Genomic DNA, 18,860 nt, shown 5'->3' with positions numbered 1-18,860 from the left:
TAGCTCTAACTCTCCAGCCAAGTGTTCCTCATGTTGTGTGTACCAGAATATTTGTGAGTTAAGTGACAGAATTGAATGGTGTGACTTCTTACCTCATGATAACGTGAGTCAAGAATGTAGTGATGTAGGGAAAAAGCAGGTTCTGCTTATAAATCAGTGGTAGCTTTGATAGCTCTGGTGGGTTTACAGATGAGCAGGTTGTACCTCTCCATCCATATCACTGTGTTTATTGTTCTCATAATCAAATTTGATCTTTATTTGGGATCATTGCTATCCAGTATTTTGCCTATAATGCCTTATTTGATGGACTTCAATGTCTATCAAAATTATATAGGAAGCTGCTTTTTATGATTACCAATCAGATCAATTCAGTGCAATCTAGTTGACATGACTTATAAAAATGCATCCTGACAAAGCTCTCTTCTCTTTCCTGAAGACTGACACTGCCATAATTCTGTACATATTTTCAGCATTTTCCAGTTATGAGCACCTGTCTTCATTCTAAAATGGATATTTGAAAGATCTTTGACAATAAATGAACTTTTTGAGTGCAGTTTCCCCATACTATGTGAAGATCTATGCATGTGTGCATGTCTGGTAAGGAAGCTTTCAGTTTTTACAAAGCTCTGAGTGACTGTGAATCACAGAAGCCTTCACTGTCTTCATGGTTTAAGTGGAAGTACTTCAATTAATTCTAAGGTAAACTTAATTTTCCAAAAGATGTTAACTTCTCTTTAAATATAAGGTAAGTTGACTCTTTTGGAAGGTTCATATGTCTGTTCTCTGGATAACTGGAGGCAAAGTCATTTAAACATTATGATCTGATCATTCTAAACTGGATACCAGGTCAAGAAATTTCTGACTTTCTGTTCCTATAAGTGCTATCAATTATTGCCTTTCTCTGCCCTTGTTGTCTTAAAGAAACGCCTCTGGTAACATTTCTTCACTGTGCTAGAGAATGTTAAGCTTGGATTTCAGTGTTAAACACTAAGGGTTGGTGTTTAACAGATTTCTTTCTGGAGATGCATTTTGCTCAGATGTACTGCACAATCAAACTTAGAGAATCACCATCTTCTAATGATTGCTGTACACACAATTGAATGATTCTAGCAATATCCTGCTTTATCTCACTTTGTCTCTCCTCTTTACTGCTGTCATGTATGTATGTGAAGTCAAATGGAATGCATGTATTCCCACAGGTGTCTCCCAGATTAGACCTGGACTTAATTTGGTTCCTTTCTTTTGCGAATATTCCAGTGAACATCAAAATTTACCAAAATATTTCTGCTTACTGAATATGCCCCACACATTCTTACTGAAAAATCACACCTTTGAGAGTGTTGACTTCTGCAGATTGCCAGCATGGAAATTAAATATACCACGTGTGGACATACAGAAATAGGACCTGGCTATGACTGATACTGTATAGAAGCACATTGATTTCTAGTGGTGAGAAAATGAAGAATGAAATGCAAATAATGTGTTTCTGTGTGTAGCAGCATTATATGGTTGTTGTCATTTCATATCTGATCTCTGACTACAATAAGAGAAAGCTTCTTTTTATTTCTCGGGAATACAGGAAATGTATTATATTTCCAGTTTTTCACTTGCATTTCAATTTCTTCTTACAAAATATTTAAGTAAAAAGGCAAAATAGAGGCAAGAAAAAATTTAGAATTCAGGTTATGTGATCTGAAAGAGCCTAGAAGTTACATGTGTAGTCATTTGCCACCTGTCTGGGTAATTTATCTAAGTATTGTATGAGTCATTATGTTCAAGGCTAGTTTTCAATCACACGTGCTACAAGGACTTCACTACTTAGCACATTCTCAACACAGAAAAAAAATTGCTGATAATAAAGTTAGAAAGGATGTAGCAACAGGTCTCCTCTGCTCTGTTGCCTTTCTATTTAAAGCAAGGTATTGTATTTTCAAGATAATGCTACCAGCAAGATAAGAGAGATATTTTGAGAGAATAATTCTTTTTTATTGAACTTCTGTATACATGCACTGACATGATTTCTTTAAAAAGGAATTATGGACCTAAACTACAAATGTAAAAAAATATAAAACTCCTTGTTTTATTTTTTTTGAACTGACATCTATAATTTTTAGGCACATGTAACCCTGCATGAAGTCAGCAATGTAGTTCAGATTATCTAAGCATCTTTATTAGTTTACCAAGAGGAGCTAAGTGACATTTTTGTTTCCCCTTTTGCTTGTTTGGTTGCATATACTTGCTGTTCTGGTCACTTTAGACACAAAATTCAGAAGGCTGGTCTTTCACTTTTAGCAAATTCAGATAACCCAAGCCATAATCAGAGAAAATCCTTGTGATTATCTATCTCTTTTCTAAACCAAGTGAATCTTTAAGTGTTATTTCACTAAATACAAAATGATGAATTAGATGGGTGTGCACAGTCAGTGAACAAGTTAGCAATACTTAATATCCTTGCAAAACTCCTGGTTTCCTCTCAGCTGTATTTTGTTTTAGTATAAGAGCTTTCTGAAATGTTTTGGTTCCTCCTCTCTTCCGTAGACATTAATTTGCTGGCTTATCCAATTCCAGCATCCCCATAATAACCTTTATGATTTCTTTTTTTCTTTCCCTTATCTCCTCTGCAAAAACTCCTTTTGTTCCAAATCACAACAAAATCACCCTGGTGTAACACAGTATAACTCTCCTGTAACTCCTGTGCCCTACCTTTGAGCAGAGTTCATCTAGAGTCAAATCCCTCATCTTTTTCAGAGCTTCCCCAAAATTCCTATATTTCATAGACAAGAGCAAAAAATATAATCTACAGTTCTTGCATCTCCTTCTTCAATTTCCACAAAGATCTACCAAAGCAATACTGTGAGGTGTCACTCTAACAACCAGCAAGAAACACAATAGGAAGGGAATGGACAATAGGGCAATTGACATTATAATCGATTTTCCTATTCTTTCCCAGGAAACAATAAAGAGTGTTTGTACATAAATAACTGGAACTTAATGCCATACATCCACCTCTGGGCTTTCTGCATAGTTAAACACATCTGTTTCAATAATTTGTGTTGTTGGAAAGAAGCTATCAATAGCAATAGGGAAAAAGAGAATACCCAAAAGAGTTCAAATTCAAGAAGGAAACAACACACCAGGCAGAAGCAGAGATTGGCTACCCAAGAGGAATATAGAATCTTTGCCCATAGTTCATAGCTGAAACTGGGAAAGCAAAGCAAAGGTGGAGTTGAAGCTCCAAAGGTATAGAGAAGGATCTAGTCTTTTCTTGGAGGAACATGATAAGAAAATAAAAGGTAACAGGCACTGATTAAATACAAGGACACATTTATCAGCTATGGAGTGATCTAATATACATACAGTTTGTCCACAGAAGTTCTGAGATCTCCATCCTCACAGACAGTGAACTGCACACACCCCTAAGCAACATGCCCTAATTTGGTGTTTCCTGAAGAGCAATTTGAATCACCTAAAATGAAATTGGTTTGTAATTTTATAATTTTATTTTTCATAAATTACTGTAATTTTGGTCTTTATTTTCATGTTCTCTGAGGTCTCACTGAAGAAGCCAGTGTCCATAACAATGGAAGGTAACTGCCTGATGCCTGCTAAAGACTTTAGGTGAACTCCAAGTGAAAATAAATATTTTCAATTTCATACATAATAACTTCTATGATTATTTTGAATATTTGAAAGTATAAATATTGCATTAATAGTTATACTCTTAAAACAAGAGCTTTAGGATTATAAATATTAATGTAATATTTATACAATACAAAACTCCCCAACAAAATCTTAAAAAGTTTTGATTTCTTTTATACTTGGGTAGCTGTAATATTCTTTGCATATCTTTCCTTGATTCACTGCTTCAGTCATTTTGGTAGGAGTCATTCAGCATTACCGTAGGAGGAAATCCATTGTGGAGGAAGTATATCAATAACATTATTTTCCCTGAGTACTTTAAAGTGTATATTTCCAAGAAAAGAAAAGAAAAAAGAATCTTTCTTTCAAGAAAATAACATAATTCCTTTGCATGTCAGTCAATCAATATCCTGCATCCTGAAGCACTTTCAAGAGAAGATTTAATAAGGCTAGGGCAATTTATCACAGTTAAGTCCTGTAAGTTGCTATTCAAAAAAACTCTCATTGACTTTATGTTGAGTCACTACTCCATGAGGCTTTGCTGCTATGCCTGCTGTGCTTTTGAACAGTCAGCCATGGTGTTTAAGAAATCTCCTTTGTGTCACTGGGCTTGATATTTCTCCTGGGAAGAAAAAAGAAGGATTATTTTGTGGTTTAAGCTTGATGTTTCATTCAATTTCTTTGAAAACAAATTGCCTGATGGTTTTTTCATCATTATTAAAAAAGACAAGAGATTGAAGTTAAATTAATTTTTGTATTATACAATCCACAAATTCTGTACTGTATACATTCCTTGTTTTGAGTGAGCAGACTTGTAATAGAGTAAAGATTGGATGAGCTGAGAAAAAAGAAATGCACCGTAACGCAACAGCTGGAAATTTTTCATTAATTTCCTAATTGTACAAGATTAAAGATCAGTTTCTAATTTTTCCCTTTTTTATTTTTTTTTCTTTTTTTAATTTTTTTTCCTTGAGAGAGAGAGAAATAGCAATTTAGAAAAAAATAGTTAAAGAAAATGTGACAGAATGTTAGTTCTTTCCAACATTCAAGTCCTAGGGGTAAGAGAGAAATAAACTCTTGTTTCTTTGCATAGCAAAATGTTCCCACTCCTAAAAGCTTTAAAGAATTATGGAGATAACAGAAAATTAATTTTATTGTTATTATTTTGTCCAGAGTTCATTCTGATTAATTTTATGGATTTCTTCCTAATATTAAGTTGAATATGCCCTACTATGTGAGTGGTTTCCATCTACAATACATTTAAGAGTTGATAACTTTTCACTTGAAATAGTTACAAATTATGTGGTACAGATAAATCAGTTCAAATTCAGAAAGGAAACAATGTATGTTTTTACATTGTAGGGTTTCTCTGATATTTTTCTTTACATTTGGAAAGACACAGTTTACTGTCTTTCAATCAAATTCTAATTCTAATCTAATTCTATATTTGCATTTCTAAATAGGAATAAGAAAGCTAAATATTTTTAGCTAATAATGAACACCTGAAAAGGAAACAAACAAGAAAAGCCAAAAACCAAAATTAAAAAAAATACACAAAAAACCAATACAAAAAAGACACAATCCCTCCCCCCAAAAATACCCCAAAACAAAAAACCCAGATATAAAGTTCTCTTCTACCATTGAGTTAAACCCTTTATTAAGTTAAACCAACCAGTCTGCCCAAATGTGCCTGTAATTTAAACAGTTTATAAATATCTCATAATACAAGCAAATGGCATAGCTAGTCTATTAAAAAGAGCAGTGACTAACAAACACTACTAATTGCTGTGTTTACATTTTAAGTGTCAGACTGATCAGGCAATTTTCTCTCTTTGCCTTTCTTTCCTCTTGTCTTCATCTAATACATATTAAAAAATGCCACTGATAAGAAAAAAAACATTTTCACACTTTTGATTCATATGTCTTTACAGTTATTATAAGTCTTTAAAGCTATTATTAACTGAAAATGTAGAAGAGCAAAAACTTGTTAATCAGTTCTGTAGTTTGTAATGCTAAGATTTTAAATTTAATGGCTATATCTATTGTACAAGATTCTAATAAGCATAAGGATAGACATTACATTTAATTAGGTGACATTTTATAGGAGTTTCATTAAGCACCATGTAACTTAATGTACTTAATTGCGCAAATTATATAATTTTATGTGGATATGTGTACAAAAATGTTATTAATCAAGGAAAATCTAAGCTTAGCCCAAAAAGAGTGAAAATTATTATGATAACTTAAAATATTCCCTTTTTTTAAAGTTTTTTTCAGTTTTCCCCTTAAGAATCAACAGTGTTCAATGCCACTTGGTATATTTAATGGACATCCTTAGTTTTGACTTATAGAGACCATCTATGGGGTCATATACCAAAGAGATGAATATGAAAGTACATAAATAGAATATAAATTGATTGATATTCTTAATGCAGCTTTGGGAGTCTGATAAATTAAATTTAAGTCTGTAAATTAAAGTGCTGTAAGATACTGTTAGCAGAAATGTCAGAGTAGACATTTAAGATGCAGTGAATATCAGAATTCACTTCAAATCTGATCACTTTTCCAGTGATCAGAATTTATTAACAACCAAGCTCCAAGCAATTCTTTGGAGTCAAAAGATTATTGTATTCTCTTGGTAAATCTCTGGAGAGGTTGGTACTGTCTGTAGTTAGGGCTGACGCTGGATAATAGGAGCTCAGTGAGAAAACTGGGAATACTGGAAAACGTTCAGTGGATGGCCTGAAACTAGAAATAGTGGCTAAGATACCTAAACCAAATCTCAATTCTAAACTGGTGCAGTTCACCTCAAAGTAGCATACTGTGGTCATACAAACTGTAGCTCAAAGGATTTGTCTTGGGTGGTTAGCTACTTATCACTAAATGCTTTTTTTTTGACACCTTTGCTAACTGTACTGAAATAATAATTGTTGATTAAAAAATAAATCTCATAAATACAAGTAAATCATGTTAATATGTTAGCTGAATTGGTTCAATGCCTTCTATACCACTACTTTCATTTGAAGTAAATTCATGCTAGTGATATTGTACTACTACTTTGCAGTACATAAAAATACCAAATAAGTTCATGTAGCAGCAACAAATAAGATTACACAATTAATGCCAAGTGTGCAATACTCACGCTCTACAGCTCTTAAAGGCACTAAATAGGGATAGAGTATTTTGTGCTGCTTCTGTGTGTCCCTGACTGTAATTATCTCTGGCAATATCTAGATTTTTTTTTCTTCATCAGGTATTTTTGGCATAAGTAAGTAAGAGTAACTTTGGAAAATATAGTGTACATTTCTTTTCTTTATTATACAATAGAAAGCCTATGATAGATGTATCATATAAGTAATGTAATGTACAAATTTTCTTTAATTTACTAATTATGTGTCTTTCTCTATTTTCTACAATATCCTTTAAAATGGTATGGAAATTGCAGTAAAATGTTAGATTGACTTAAATTAGCCAAGACTGGCAATAGTGATCATTCCTACTTCTTCTCTACAAGTCAGTAAATGATAATTGAAACTGGCTGCCATTACTCTTATTTGCACGTTATTTGAAGAATTATCTAAAAAGGAATATCAGGAATATCTTCTGAGTTTAGTCTAAAACAGACCTCTTGCTGCTTTCATATTTAAGGTTTTCAGCAATGCATGCACATTTTCATTAATGGATACTGGCATATAAAGGTAATAAAACCTTCATCTTAAAACAGCAGAATACATTTTTATTGTTTTTAATTTTTCAGATTATATAAAAAATGTTTTATTAATTTATTTAAATGTTACTCTGCTTCCTTAGAAACATTTAATGTTTCTAAGGAAACAGAGCTGGATTTGTACTAAGAGCATAAAGCTGTGCTTAAATGCCTCATAGTAAGCGAACTATTTCAAACAATATGGGCTGTTTTCCATTTGTCTTCCATTTAATGGTGTTATTTATATTAACTTTATTACTATCTCAGTGTCTTCATTTATTTTCTTCATTGCCATTTCTAAGTAAAGGATTAAATATTTGTCAAATTTTCTCTTTGAAGTTAGTTGTTTGTCTTTTTATTCTGCTTTTCCTGAGAACCCTTCATTTATTCTTTAGTGGCTGACTACTGTCAAACTCCATTGATACAGGCAGGAATTAGAGTGATTTGTGGAGAAAAATTAAAAAAAATCACAAGGGAAGTAGAACAGTGAGCCAAAATAAAGCTGGAAAATTATTTGTGCATTGAGTAGATAATACCTAATCTATTTCTGTTGTGATTTGAATAGGTATCAATTTTAACACCTATGTGCATTTTTGACACTATTTTACCTAACTCTTTACCTTTATGCCCCCCATTTTTAGATGCTACCATAATGTGATAGTAATATTTTGTCTTTCTTTTTTCTCAGTAGACAAGAATGTTTTGTGTTAGCTCTCAATTATCTGGGCAAATGTTTGCTTTCATCCAACCTACAGAAAACCAGAAAAACTTCAGAAACAATCATAAAGAGAGAAGTCATAAAATTTCTCACAGTCATGGAGCTGAGAGAGATAGGCTTATCTTCTCCATCTCTAAAATCATTAAAACTAGTCTCATGCAATAATTATATTTGTTCTCATCCACCACTGAGTGCTGGTTCATCTTATGTTTTGGTAACTGTTATATGCTTGTGTTTCTAAGGCCTATGGCTCTGAGAGAAGAAAAGTCTGCAGCAGATATTTTCAAATAGACTATTATCATAACTGGTTTCAACAGGTCTTTTTCCATTAAATATTTTTATGTAAGAACATTAATAGGTTGTTTCTTTTCTGAATCTAGAAGTATTCTGGATTATCAGAAAATATTTCTTTTCCATGTCAGTATTATTTGAACTACCGTATGAAGTTTTCCCACTTAAACTAACATCAATTTCAGATGTCTTGGGGTATTTATTAAGGCTGAAATAATTTTTCATGAATTAAAATCATGCCTGTGTTCTGCTAAATTATTTAAATTTTCTCCCAGTAACAATAAAGCACATGGATTTTTTTAACATGTAGTCCAGTTTCTATGAGATCTGGGAACAGATCTGTGCTTGGGTACAATCTTCCAGACAATCTTTTTATTTGAAAATGACATGATTTACATATTTTGCAGGAAACAGCTTTGAAAATAGGAGAACTACCATATTTATAACTACCTAAGGTTAATTATAAAAGAGTTCCTTTGGCACAGAAAAATAAAGGAAAAGGAGAGATATCAAACTTAAAGGTGAGATGTACTTCAGTGCCCACTGCAGTTCATTTTCAACTGAAGTGGTGCCATTACCATGCAACCTGGGTTACAAGCCTGCTATTTTCCAACAGTATTTGGAAGTCCCAAACATATCTGAATATGAATTCTGTGGCAAACCATTTGGAAAGTTGTCTCAAACCACTTTTTTTTGAGAAGTCCACTGATGTTCGCACTAAGGTCCACAGCAATCTGAGAGAAGCACAGAATCAACATAGCTGGTAAAAGAGAGAGTTATAATGTATTCTTACCCTTCATTGTTACTGTCAGCAATTTTCCTGTTTGCTACCAAAGACAGTATGCCTGGCTTTTGTTTATGCTTTTGTCAGTGCTTTCAAAATTCTATTCCTTTATTTTTTTCTGGGCTGTCATCCTAGGCATTTAATATCTTGTAAAATAGTATTTCTGCAAGCTGGGTTGTGGTTTGAAGATAGTCTGTTCACAGCTGGCTGCTCAGCTGTTATCATCTGAGTATCTTATGGACTTTTTCTTATCTTCCTGTTTCTTTCTTCAATGACTACTTATAAGCAGTACTGGTATAATTACATGTTCAGATAACCTCTTATTTCTCTGCATGACCTATATCCACAGCTTGGTCCAGGGTTATACCCTAGAATTTCTCTGGCACACAAATAAAGGAAGTCTGTAGTGCTGTTCTGGTATTCTTCATACCTGAAGTAGAGAGGTATTAGAAGCATCTTTTTAAAAATCTGTTTCGAGAACCTGCAAGGAAATACAGCTGGGAGTTAAGGAATGAAAAATATCAATACTTCTCCAGATCTGGCCCCAATTAATAAGCATAAAACTGGTGATAAAATAGTCTTAGAGAAGGAAGTATGGCTGAAGTGCAGGTTTCCAAGGGAGACAAAAAATCAGGAATCACACCACTGGTGCTGCCAATTCTTGTGAGATCAAGTTAAATTTTTTATCATACTACAAATGATATGTACAGAGAAGATTCTGGGAAGTCCACCAGAGACTTCATTAATGCTAGCTTGTTTTTACCAAGGGGCTCGTGTGTGCCCCAGGAGTGCTAGAAGCACATCATCTTCTTGTTCTAAACTCTAGCTTTAGTAAACTCTGTTTTTGTCTCTGTATAGTCATATTTGGGTTTCTTAGGTTAGTAGTTAAGATTTTTTGGGTTAGAGCACATTGCCTTATTGTCAACCTCTGTATTTCCATAAACAAAACAATGAGGGCAAAGTAAAGATTAATTTATTAGAAAATTAGCTATTTAAGAAGCTGGTGACTTTCTAACACACAGAGACAAATTGTAGTTCCTATTCTCATTTGTCTTCCTACATTCCACCAAGCTGAAAGATGCTAAAGTCATGTTTATTTTCATCTTTATTTTCATGATTATATGATTATCACAGCAGTTCTTACAGTTGCTAAATGTGGGATCCAAATGTCATTGCAAACTCCATCCTTAATCCTTATATTCCCTAATACAGAAAGACAGCTACGGTTTAAAAAAAATCTTTATAGAAATTGAAAAAAAAATGTTCTATTTTAATTCATGCTGTTTGTCCTGTCTGCAATTGTGTGGTTTATTTCCTACTCTTGGAGTAGGACTCTTCTAGTTTTCCAGAGTTACTGCCTGCATTACACTTGACACTTAAAGCTCCATTCTGATCTCACTGAAACAAGGATAACATACAGTGAATCTGGATTGGTAGGTGGATCAAGCTTTTCTTTCAGTGTCTTTTCCTATTTATTACACATATGAAACATCAGCTATATCTTCAATCTAAGTACACTGCTAGGCACTGAGTTTGGGGGTTGTTCTGTGGATCAGAATAACATCTTTTAACTCTGTTTGATTTATATAGAAAATTTTATTACTTGACCCTTCAATGAGACTGTGCTGCTATTTATCCTGACAGATAAAGAGCTTTGTTTCCTATCCCTCATTCTACATAGCAGGAGTCCTGGGCATGTACTTGAAAACCCTACCAATAAAAATCATGGTCAGACTTGAAATCAGTCAATTTTTTATTGATTATCCTCCAGCTACCCATGCAACTAGTTGAAGATAATATGGATTACTGGTTAGATATCGAAGATACTAGTTGCTATTTTTTAAATTAAGTGTATTTATTGTATTAAAGAAGTAAAACATCAAGTACCATCTGTATATAGTCATTGGCCCATCATTAACTTACAAATAATATAAAAGGGAGAAAAAAACAACCATATACCATAAAGAAAAACTGCCTTCTTGTTACAATAGAACTTGCATTACATTTCAAAGAAAATCTGAGTGCTTAATACAGGGGTACAAAATAATCTCTGATTATACATCCAGAATCTAGTATGACATTTCATTCTCAGATCAAATCTCAGAAACAACTATCGCATCAGGTGTTATGACTATAGATACATTCCTCTGTTATTATAACATGAATATGAATGTATTCTTCCTTCAACTTCCTTTTTTAGAATGCCTTTGGTAGAACCTTAGCTGATTCAAAAAGAGACATAATAGATCTTGACACTGGAAAAGAAATATGTTTTTTAACACTATAGGTGTTTTTTTGCATTTGTTATAGTTTATTTAATTTGTTTATTTAATTATATTGAAGTGACTTAACAAAAGAAATAGCATTAAATTCTAGCTTTTCTGATTTTTCTTGAAAGTTTGAACTAAAATCAGGAGCTGTATCTAGAATTTGGCTGTTCTGTGTTTAGTACATCAGAATGAAGTCCTGGAAACAATTTTTCTTGAACACTGGAAAATTCAGATATAATCCATGTCTGACCTTTGCAGTATAATCCCTCCCTTTGTGGTCTTTAAATATGAAAAATAAAATGGAAATGTACAGATTCTTTACACCAGAAATTACAGGATAATGGAGTCTACCTGACTAAGACTTGCGTTTGTAAGCATAAGCCTGAACACTGTTTTGGACTGTGCATTTTTAAAATGTACATAGTTTCTTGTCAACAAGAAGATCAATGAAGTGCTGTCCAAATTGTTCATCCATTACTTAGCCTTCCTAGTGTCAGCATTACTGTCAGATTTAGTTAGAGAACTTCATTTATTTAAAATTTCATTCACTGTGGGAAGATGAGGAAGTGAATCATGTCTCAATAATGGGAATCTGGAAGGGGAAGGCATTTTCATGTCTATTGAATTAAAACCACAAGGTACTAGGTCATTTTGAGGTTTGCATTTAAGGCAGAAGCTTTGCCCCAAATGATTCTGACCAGAATAATCTTAAATGTCCAGGTCTCACCAAAATTAATGGACATTAGACTGTATACCTGGTAGTTCAAAAACAACGTGGGTAAGGCTTATCTAGTAGCTTTTATTCTTTTTTATGGGAAACATATGGTTGAAAAAACCCATTCTTCCCTTCCCTGTGGAATGGGAATTATTTTCTGAAATTATCTCTTAGCATAACTACCTGTTAGAGCATAGCATGACTGAAATGCTTTGACACCCAGTCAGCCCCACAGATTTATTATGAAATGTGCTGTAGTAGTGCATAAAACTCCTGCCTCTTCCAGTTTCTTACATGACTAGAAACAGCAAAGGGAATAGCTGTTTCTAGTCAATAGACAGGCAAACAAAGACATTTACATGGGAAAATTATAGTCTTCATCCATTGATAGATACAGAAAAATTCAGAATCCTAAGCTGATTAACACTCAGGGTACACCACTCTCTTGGATAATAGAGAGAATCTTGATTTATGTGGTTAGGTGAGGAGCAGCTGCCACTTCCAGCCACTCCATCCCACAACTCCCTCCTGCTCTAGCCAGTAAACCCAAAGACATGGGGACTCCACCGAGGCTGAGGGACCCAGCTGCCACTCTTCTGTGCACAGGTTCAACCAGTAGCAAACTGCAGAATGTGTCAGAGAGCAATAATAGCTGTGCACTAATACAGTGCACACTTGGGATGCAGTGAAGCTGAGAATCTCGTATTGAAATACCTCTGGGGTTAGTTCTGGAATGGTCTCAAATTGTTGAATCTAATAATACATTTTTCACTTAGATATTTGGTTCATACTCTTTTTGATGTGAACAGTGAATTGTCGCTCTCAGTTTTGATCTTATTTTTCAATTACTGTTTGTAGGATGGTGGATAACCTTTCATTATAATCAGATGTATCTGTATAATTTCCTTGGCTTTGCAGGGTTTACCCAAGTATTACTGTTTACCCTGGTGATGATAACCTTGAATTTAATATTTAAACCAAAGGAATGGTGGAGGTGCTCTGAACCCAGAGGTGATATGCAGATTTCCAGCCCTGCTCTGGTACTGCACCAAAGATCTAAATGAAAATATGCTTTGTGTTATTTTGGGGATTCTTACCTGGGAGGGGTTCTAGGGTTCAGTGACAGTTCAAAAACACACAATTACACTGAAAGAGTAAGCTGTTTAAATATAACTGGGGAAAGAGCCTGGTAGGAACATGCAAATACTGTGTTTGCATCCACCAAACAATACAGAACCAGCTTGCACTTTTGTCTTTCTCTTCTGTTGTCTGTAAAGCTTCACATAAATCCCTTTAATCAGTCTCTAGAAAGAGCAACTTAAAGAAAGAAGGAGGCAGGTTTCTGAAAGCCCTGTTCTCTTTTCATCAGATAAGTCACTAGCCAGTGCCCTGCTGGAAAGACAATATAGATCATGTCACTACAGCTTGTTTTTTCTGCCTGTCCACAATAACAATTCCTACAGTCCATGATTAGCACTTTTTCTGTGGTTGGTTGGTTGGTTGGTTGGTTGGCTGGCTGGGGTTTTTTTTTGGGGGGTGGCATTTGAGCTGATGAGGGTATTATGCACTAGTTAGGATTTGGGGGATTCCCAAGGAGCTTTTCCTTTTCCATCAAATGTGTGTTAGTGTGATGTTGTTACGCGTGAGTCTCATAGCAGTTTGTGGCTTCCTGTAATTGTGTCATAATTCTAGTCCAGAGCTGATACAACCTCAAGGCAAGCACAGCGTCTTGAGATACCTGTCAGAACTAACTTTTAGCATTGGCCCAGCTTAATTACTATAGCACTCCTGATTAATTCTGTGCCACCACCAGTGAACTCTGCAGTGAATGCTTACTAAAGTGAGTCAGGGAAATTTAGAAGCTACCAAAAGCAAATTTAGCTCATGGGTGGGATCACTTTGGAAAATTTTAAAAAGTATTCACGATGCTATGAAATCTCTGGCAAAGCCTTTTAGTTAAAATGTATCTTAATTAGATTTTGGCAAAGACTCATGTGTAACTAGTTGTGGGGTTTTTTATTATAGGTGCTGTATTAGGCATCATCTGGCCTCAAGCACCTGCTGCTTGTTTTTCTACTTGTTGCCCTCTTTTTCAGCCAGTTCAACTATTTATGTGGCATGTGAAAAACTGTATCCAGGAACAAAATTTAAAATGAAGTTCATCACTTTTTTCTGTCACTGTTTGAATAATGTCTGTTTGATAATCTTCTATTCTCCTGTCTCCAAAAATGCTATTGAAGAGGCCATAAGGCTTTGGGGATTGGCAAAGTGGATAGAAAAGTGGGAGAAGGAATGGGAGCTGTAAAATCTGTCTTAGCCACCACAGCAAATGTGTATGCCATTTTACCCTTGTCATAAAAGTACTGCATAGCTGGCCATCTACCTAGCTGAAATCTTCAACACCTTTATGAATTTTTGAGGATTTTTACCTTCTTTGCCTTCTTTTCTTTTTTCTTTTCAATAAACTCTCCTCCCTCTTCCTTCCTGCTTCCATCTTAAATGAATTGTCTTTTTCTTATAAACCTTTCATTGCTGAAGGTTTATAAGTAGTGAATTAGTCTCTCCATCCACTGTCTTATCAAGGACATTTTTTCTCAAGTAAATTGACGTGTTCACTTCTGAAGGGCATTCAATCAAACAATGGCATGCAAACATGTTCTGTCTCCCTGCCTTAGCAAGACACTAAGTCATTCTCATCTTTTGTAAACTGCCTTCAAACACAAGAAAATGAATGTATTCAGAGCAAAAATGAAAATACTACAGAATGTCCTCAGATTCCTCAGAAGCGATCAAGGATGTTAGATTTTGGGACTATTTTCAAGTTTGCGTAAAGATTCCAGCACAAGTGTGAAGTATTCTTTGTCCATGAACAAAAAGACAAAGTGACAAAGACTGGAAACCTAGCTCCAGAGAAGGCTGAACTGGACATTCACTTCATGGCTGCATTTGTAGTCAGAAAAATCAGAGAAATTAGAATGGGAGTTCTAAAATATAGCAAGTAGATAAATCCTTTTCCTACTCCAAGAATATTTGTATGAGAAAGAAGGAATGAGAAGCAGCAGCAGAGAATACTGGAGGAAAGGATAGCAGAAAACTTCCATCCTTTAGACAAAAATCATCAGTTGTCTTGTATAAATTCTTTCAGGTAGTTGACAATTACCTAAATCAATAACATTGCAATGTAAATTAATAACTTTATAATATTTCCTTACCACATTGCCTTTGTTCTACCCTCATGTAGGAAAACCTATGTTTCTTTTCCTTTGAAAATATCCTGGCTTAAGTCATAATAGATGAGGTTAATAATGCTCTTTCTTTTGCTTCTCTGCAGGGTTTCCTGTGCAGATGAATGACTCAGATCACTCCCTATTTGAGCATTCTTTCCAAGGATGCATGCAGAGCATTCATGTGGATGATCAGCTGGTGGATTTGCATGCAGTGGAGCAAGGAGAGCTGGGAAGCTTTGCCAATGTCACCATTGACATGTGTGCCATTATTGACAGGTAAGTTGTGGAGAGATCTGATACACTGACACGTCCTTCATATTCTGAAAATATACAGTGATCCAGAAGAGGTGGTCCTGACACTGCCAGTGATCATGTCAAGGCTAGTGGGAACCAATGCTTAGGTGGTTGGATGGAGATGATGCCTTTAAACTGTAGACTGTGTAGGGTGCAGTAGAAAGCAACTCTCAAATCTCTCCACCCACCAGCAGAGGAGGAGGTGAAAAGTTCCTGTAAGTGAGGCTCAGGCTATATGTCAATAAGGTGGCTGCCTTGAATAGGGAAAAACTCCTTACACATTTTGTCTGTTTCTCAGACGATTGTTAGGAGACCTTTTTGCAACTAGAAGTTGTGTCTCCTGGCTTCAGCCCCTTGTGGCTTCTCTGTGTTCCTCAGAGAAGTAAAGCGGGTCTGCATGCTTGCACATCAGTGAATGTAATAAATGCTCAAACTTAATTAAAGTAGTGCTTACAGGATTTGGGTTTTTTTCCAGTCTGAGAAGAGTAATTGAGAATTAGGGCAGCCTTTTGCTTAGGCACTACCTTTTCAACCACTTACCTGTATTCATTTTTGTTGCTTATGATTAATGGTTTCTTTGTTGGTAAAAAAAAAAATACCAGGAAAGACAGAAAGAACAAGTAGCCCAACTCCTGAATGCAGGCAGCTTGGCTTATCATGAAAATTACCTTACATTAAAGCCATTGCAAGCCTGCTGCAAAGCTGAAAATGGCTTTTTCAAATAGTGCTCTGAAAGAAGCAAGGACTACTAGATCAGAGAACCATGGAATAATTCAGGTAATAGCCAACTACTGGTGCTCATGACGCCCTCTAAAAGCAGGGCCAACTTCAAAGCTACATCAGTTTCTCAGGACCAGTTGAGCTTTGTATATCTCCAAGGATAGATATTCTACTGGCTCAATGATTTTGGATAGCAACAACAAATATATGCATAGTTGTAGTAAAGAAATGCATTCTTTTAATTTCCTACTTTATTTTAAGAGCCTCTCAGACATAGATGCTACTGTGAAAAAACCAAAATATAACATACTGCTTTGGTCTTGCAAAATGCCTTCTCTTCCTGAAATGTAGACATCCATTTGCACTAAATGAGTTGTGGTAGGTTGGCCATGGCCAGCAGCCAAACTCTGCCCCTAAGTTTAGCTCTCTCCCTTGTCCTGAGAGATGGGGAGAAAAACACAAGAAAGGCAAAAATACTTGTGGATTAAGAAGACAATTTAATAAGAAAAGAAAAAGCTGCACATGAAAACAAAGAGAAAAGATAAATTTCCTCACTGCTTTGCATTGGCAAGCAAATGTCCAGCTGCTCCCTGGAAAGCAGAGCCTCACCTCAGCACATGTAGTGATTGTTTTGGAAGAGAAACTCCATAACACTAAACATACTCCTTCCCTCTTCCATCCCCTGAGGTTTTATTGCTGGGCACGCTGTTGTGCCATATTGAATTTCCCATGGGAAACTGCTTCCAAAGTCCCTGCTTCCACATGTTCATTTTGGCTCAGCAGCCTTGGGCAGCCTCTTACCCACCCCCTTCTCCTGGCCTTTAAGGGGAAGGGTGTGCAGGGAAGCTGTCCAGCAGCCAGAAGAGTGATCTGGAAGAGCTTTGGTTTTATTTTTTTATGGTTTTAGCTACAGCTGGGGAGCACAACACCTATGGACTGCTGGGAAAAAGGTTAATTTAGTGACTCCATGCCAGCCAGACCCAGTGTACCACTGCAGTAATCTCAGGGTTACAGGACATGCTTTGGGCTGTACCAGAGAGCTGCTCTGGCATGTCAGGCCACTTTATATTGATTCTCCTCATGAACTGTTGAAGGTTAAAGTCATAAGGAAACGAGCATATGACAAGTTGGTATTGTAGGGGAGAAGTTTGTTCTGTCTCCTCACACATATCTGAAATTAAAAAGGATTTCTGTGGTCAGTATTTGTCATGTTGACTTGGTTTTGTTTTTAATATTTAGTTTTGGAAATGCAAACTGACTTGAAAGAAAGGACATGAAGATACAGCTAATTAAGTCTCTGCTTTTCCTCCAGTGGATAAATTTAAGCTCATGTAACAATTTGTATTGATCTCAATGATTGAACCCATTTATGCCAGTTTCTATTAGAAAAAAATCCATTATTAGAGCAAAGTTAATCAGAATTAGGGTTTTGAAATATATTACAATGTAATTACAAGTAACTTACAGTGTAAGTTAATTAGTATCAAAGCTTTATGATACCCTTATGAAATACAAGACTTAAGGCTTCCTTTATGTTGAGCAGCTAATTTGAATGTTGAGTTCTTGTAGAAGTTACTATTTAGAAGCTATTTCTTTTTATTACACATAATATACATCCAAATATTGTATATAATGCCATGTGCCACATGAAAGTTCTATATAGTGGTGTTTTATGATTTGAAAATATTGTGCTTTCTATATTTTTGTGTATTATATATTAAGTTTATTACATATCTGTAAACACCTATATTCATAACGGAGTTTGGCAGAAATAACAGTGTTTTATCTATGCTTATGTATATATGTATTTATATTTTCTTCATATAAGAGAATATATTCTCAGTCTGCTTCTCTCTTCTACCACCTTGGGGGCTGATATCATGCTCATAAAAGCTAAAAGTGTATGGCTTACATTTATGCTTTTTAAGCACAGGAAGATTGTGTTGCAAGCAGAGTAGCAGTTGTATAGTCCCAGGAAATTAGAATAATATCCAAAGAAGTTTCTTAGGGTTGGCTTTGATTTTTTCAATGATTGAGATGTAATCAAGTTTGTTGTTTTCCCTTTAAATTTTATTTCTCATTAGTTTGCACTTTAGAACAAATCCTTTGGCTGAGAAGTAACAATGCCAAGCTTTAGATCTGACTGGATTTTCATGGTTCTCTTATTAACATCTGCAGATAAGAGTTTACAAGCACTTCTACAATATGACATTATATATAACATTTTTATGCGGCTTTCTTTTGAGGAATGCCAGTACCATGTGTGCTATATACCAACTCAATTTCTCTTCCTTTGAAAGGGGAAGATGCCGGTGGCTTGTCATAGTGGGATCCTCCTGCTTTTTTAAACTAGTTTGGATCTGAATAATAAAGGCTTCAGTCATCATCATCACCAACATGAAAATTGCTTTCATAGCCACACTTCAGTAAAGACCCCCACTGGGCAAAAAGATAAGCTGTCACATTGAATTATTCTTACTGCAGGCTTCTGCCATT

At 35.1% G+C, this 18,860-nt stretch overlaps 1 protein-coding gene across 1 annotated transcript in view; it reads left to right on the top strand.

The window, feature by feature from the left end:
- The window catches only part of CNTNAP2 (contactin associated protein 2), a 1,030,166-nt gene that overhangs the window by 606,848 nt on the left and 404,458 nt on the right, over nt 1-18,860 (top strand). Inside the window, exon 10 of the mRNA XM_054654380.2 lies at nt 15,455-15,626. Coding sequence (XP_054510355.2) covers nt 15,455-15,626 — 172 coding nt within the window. The remainder of the gene's footprint in view (nt 1-15,454; nt 15,627-18,860) is intronic.

This window comes from Agelaius phoeniceus, chromosome 1 (assembly GCF_051311805.1).
Source record: "Agelaius phoeniceus isolate bAgePho1 chromosome 1, bAgePho1.hap1, whole genome shotgun sequence".
Lineage (NCBI taxonomy): Eukaryota > Metazoa > Chordata > Aves > Passeriformes > Icteridae > Agelaius > Agelaius phoeniceus.
This window is presented reverse-complemented; position numbering and strand designations above follow the sequence as displayed.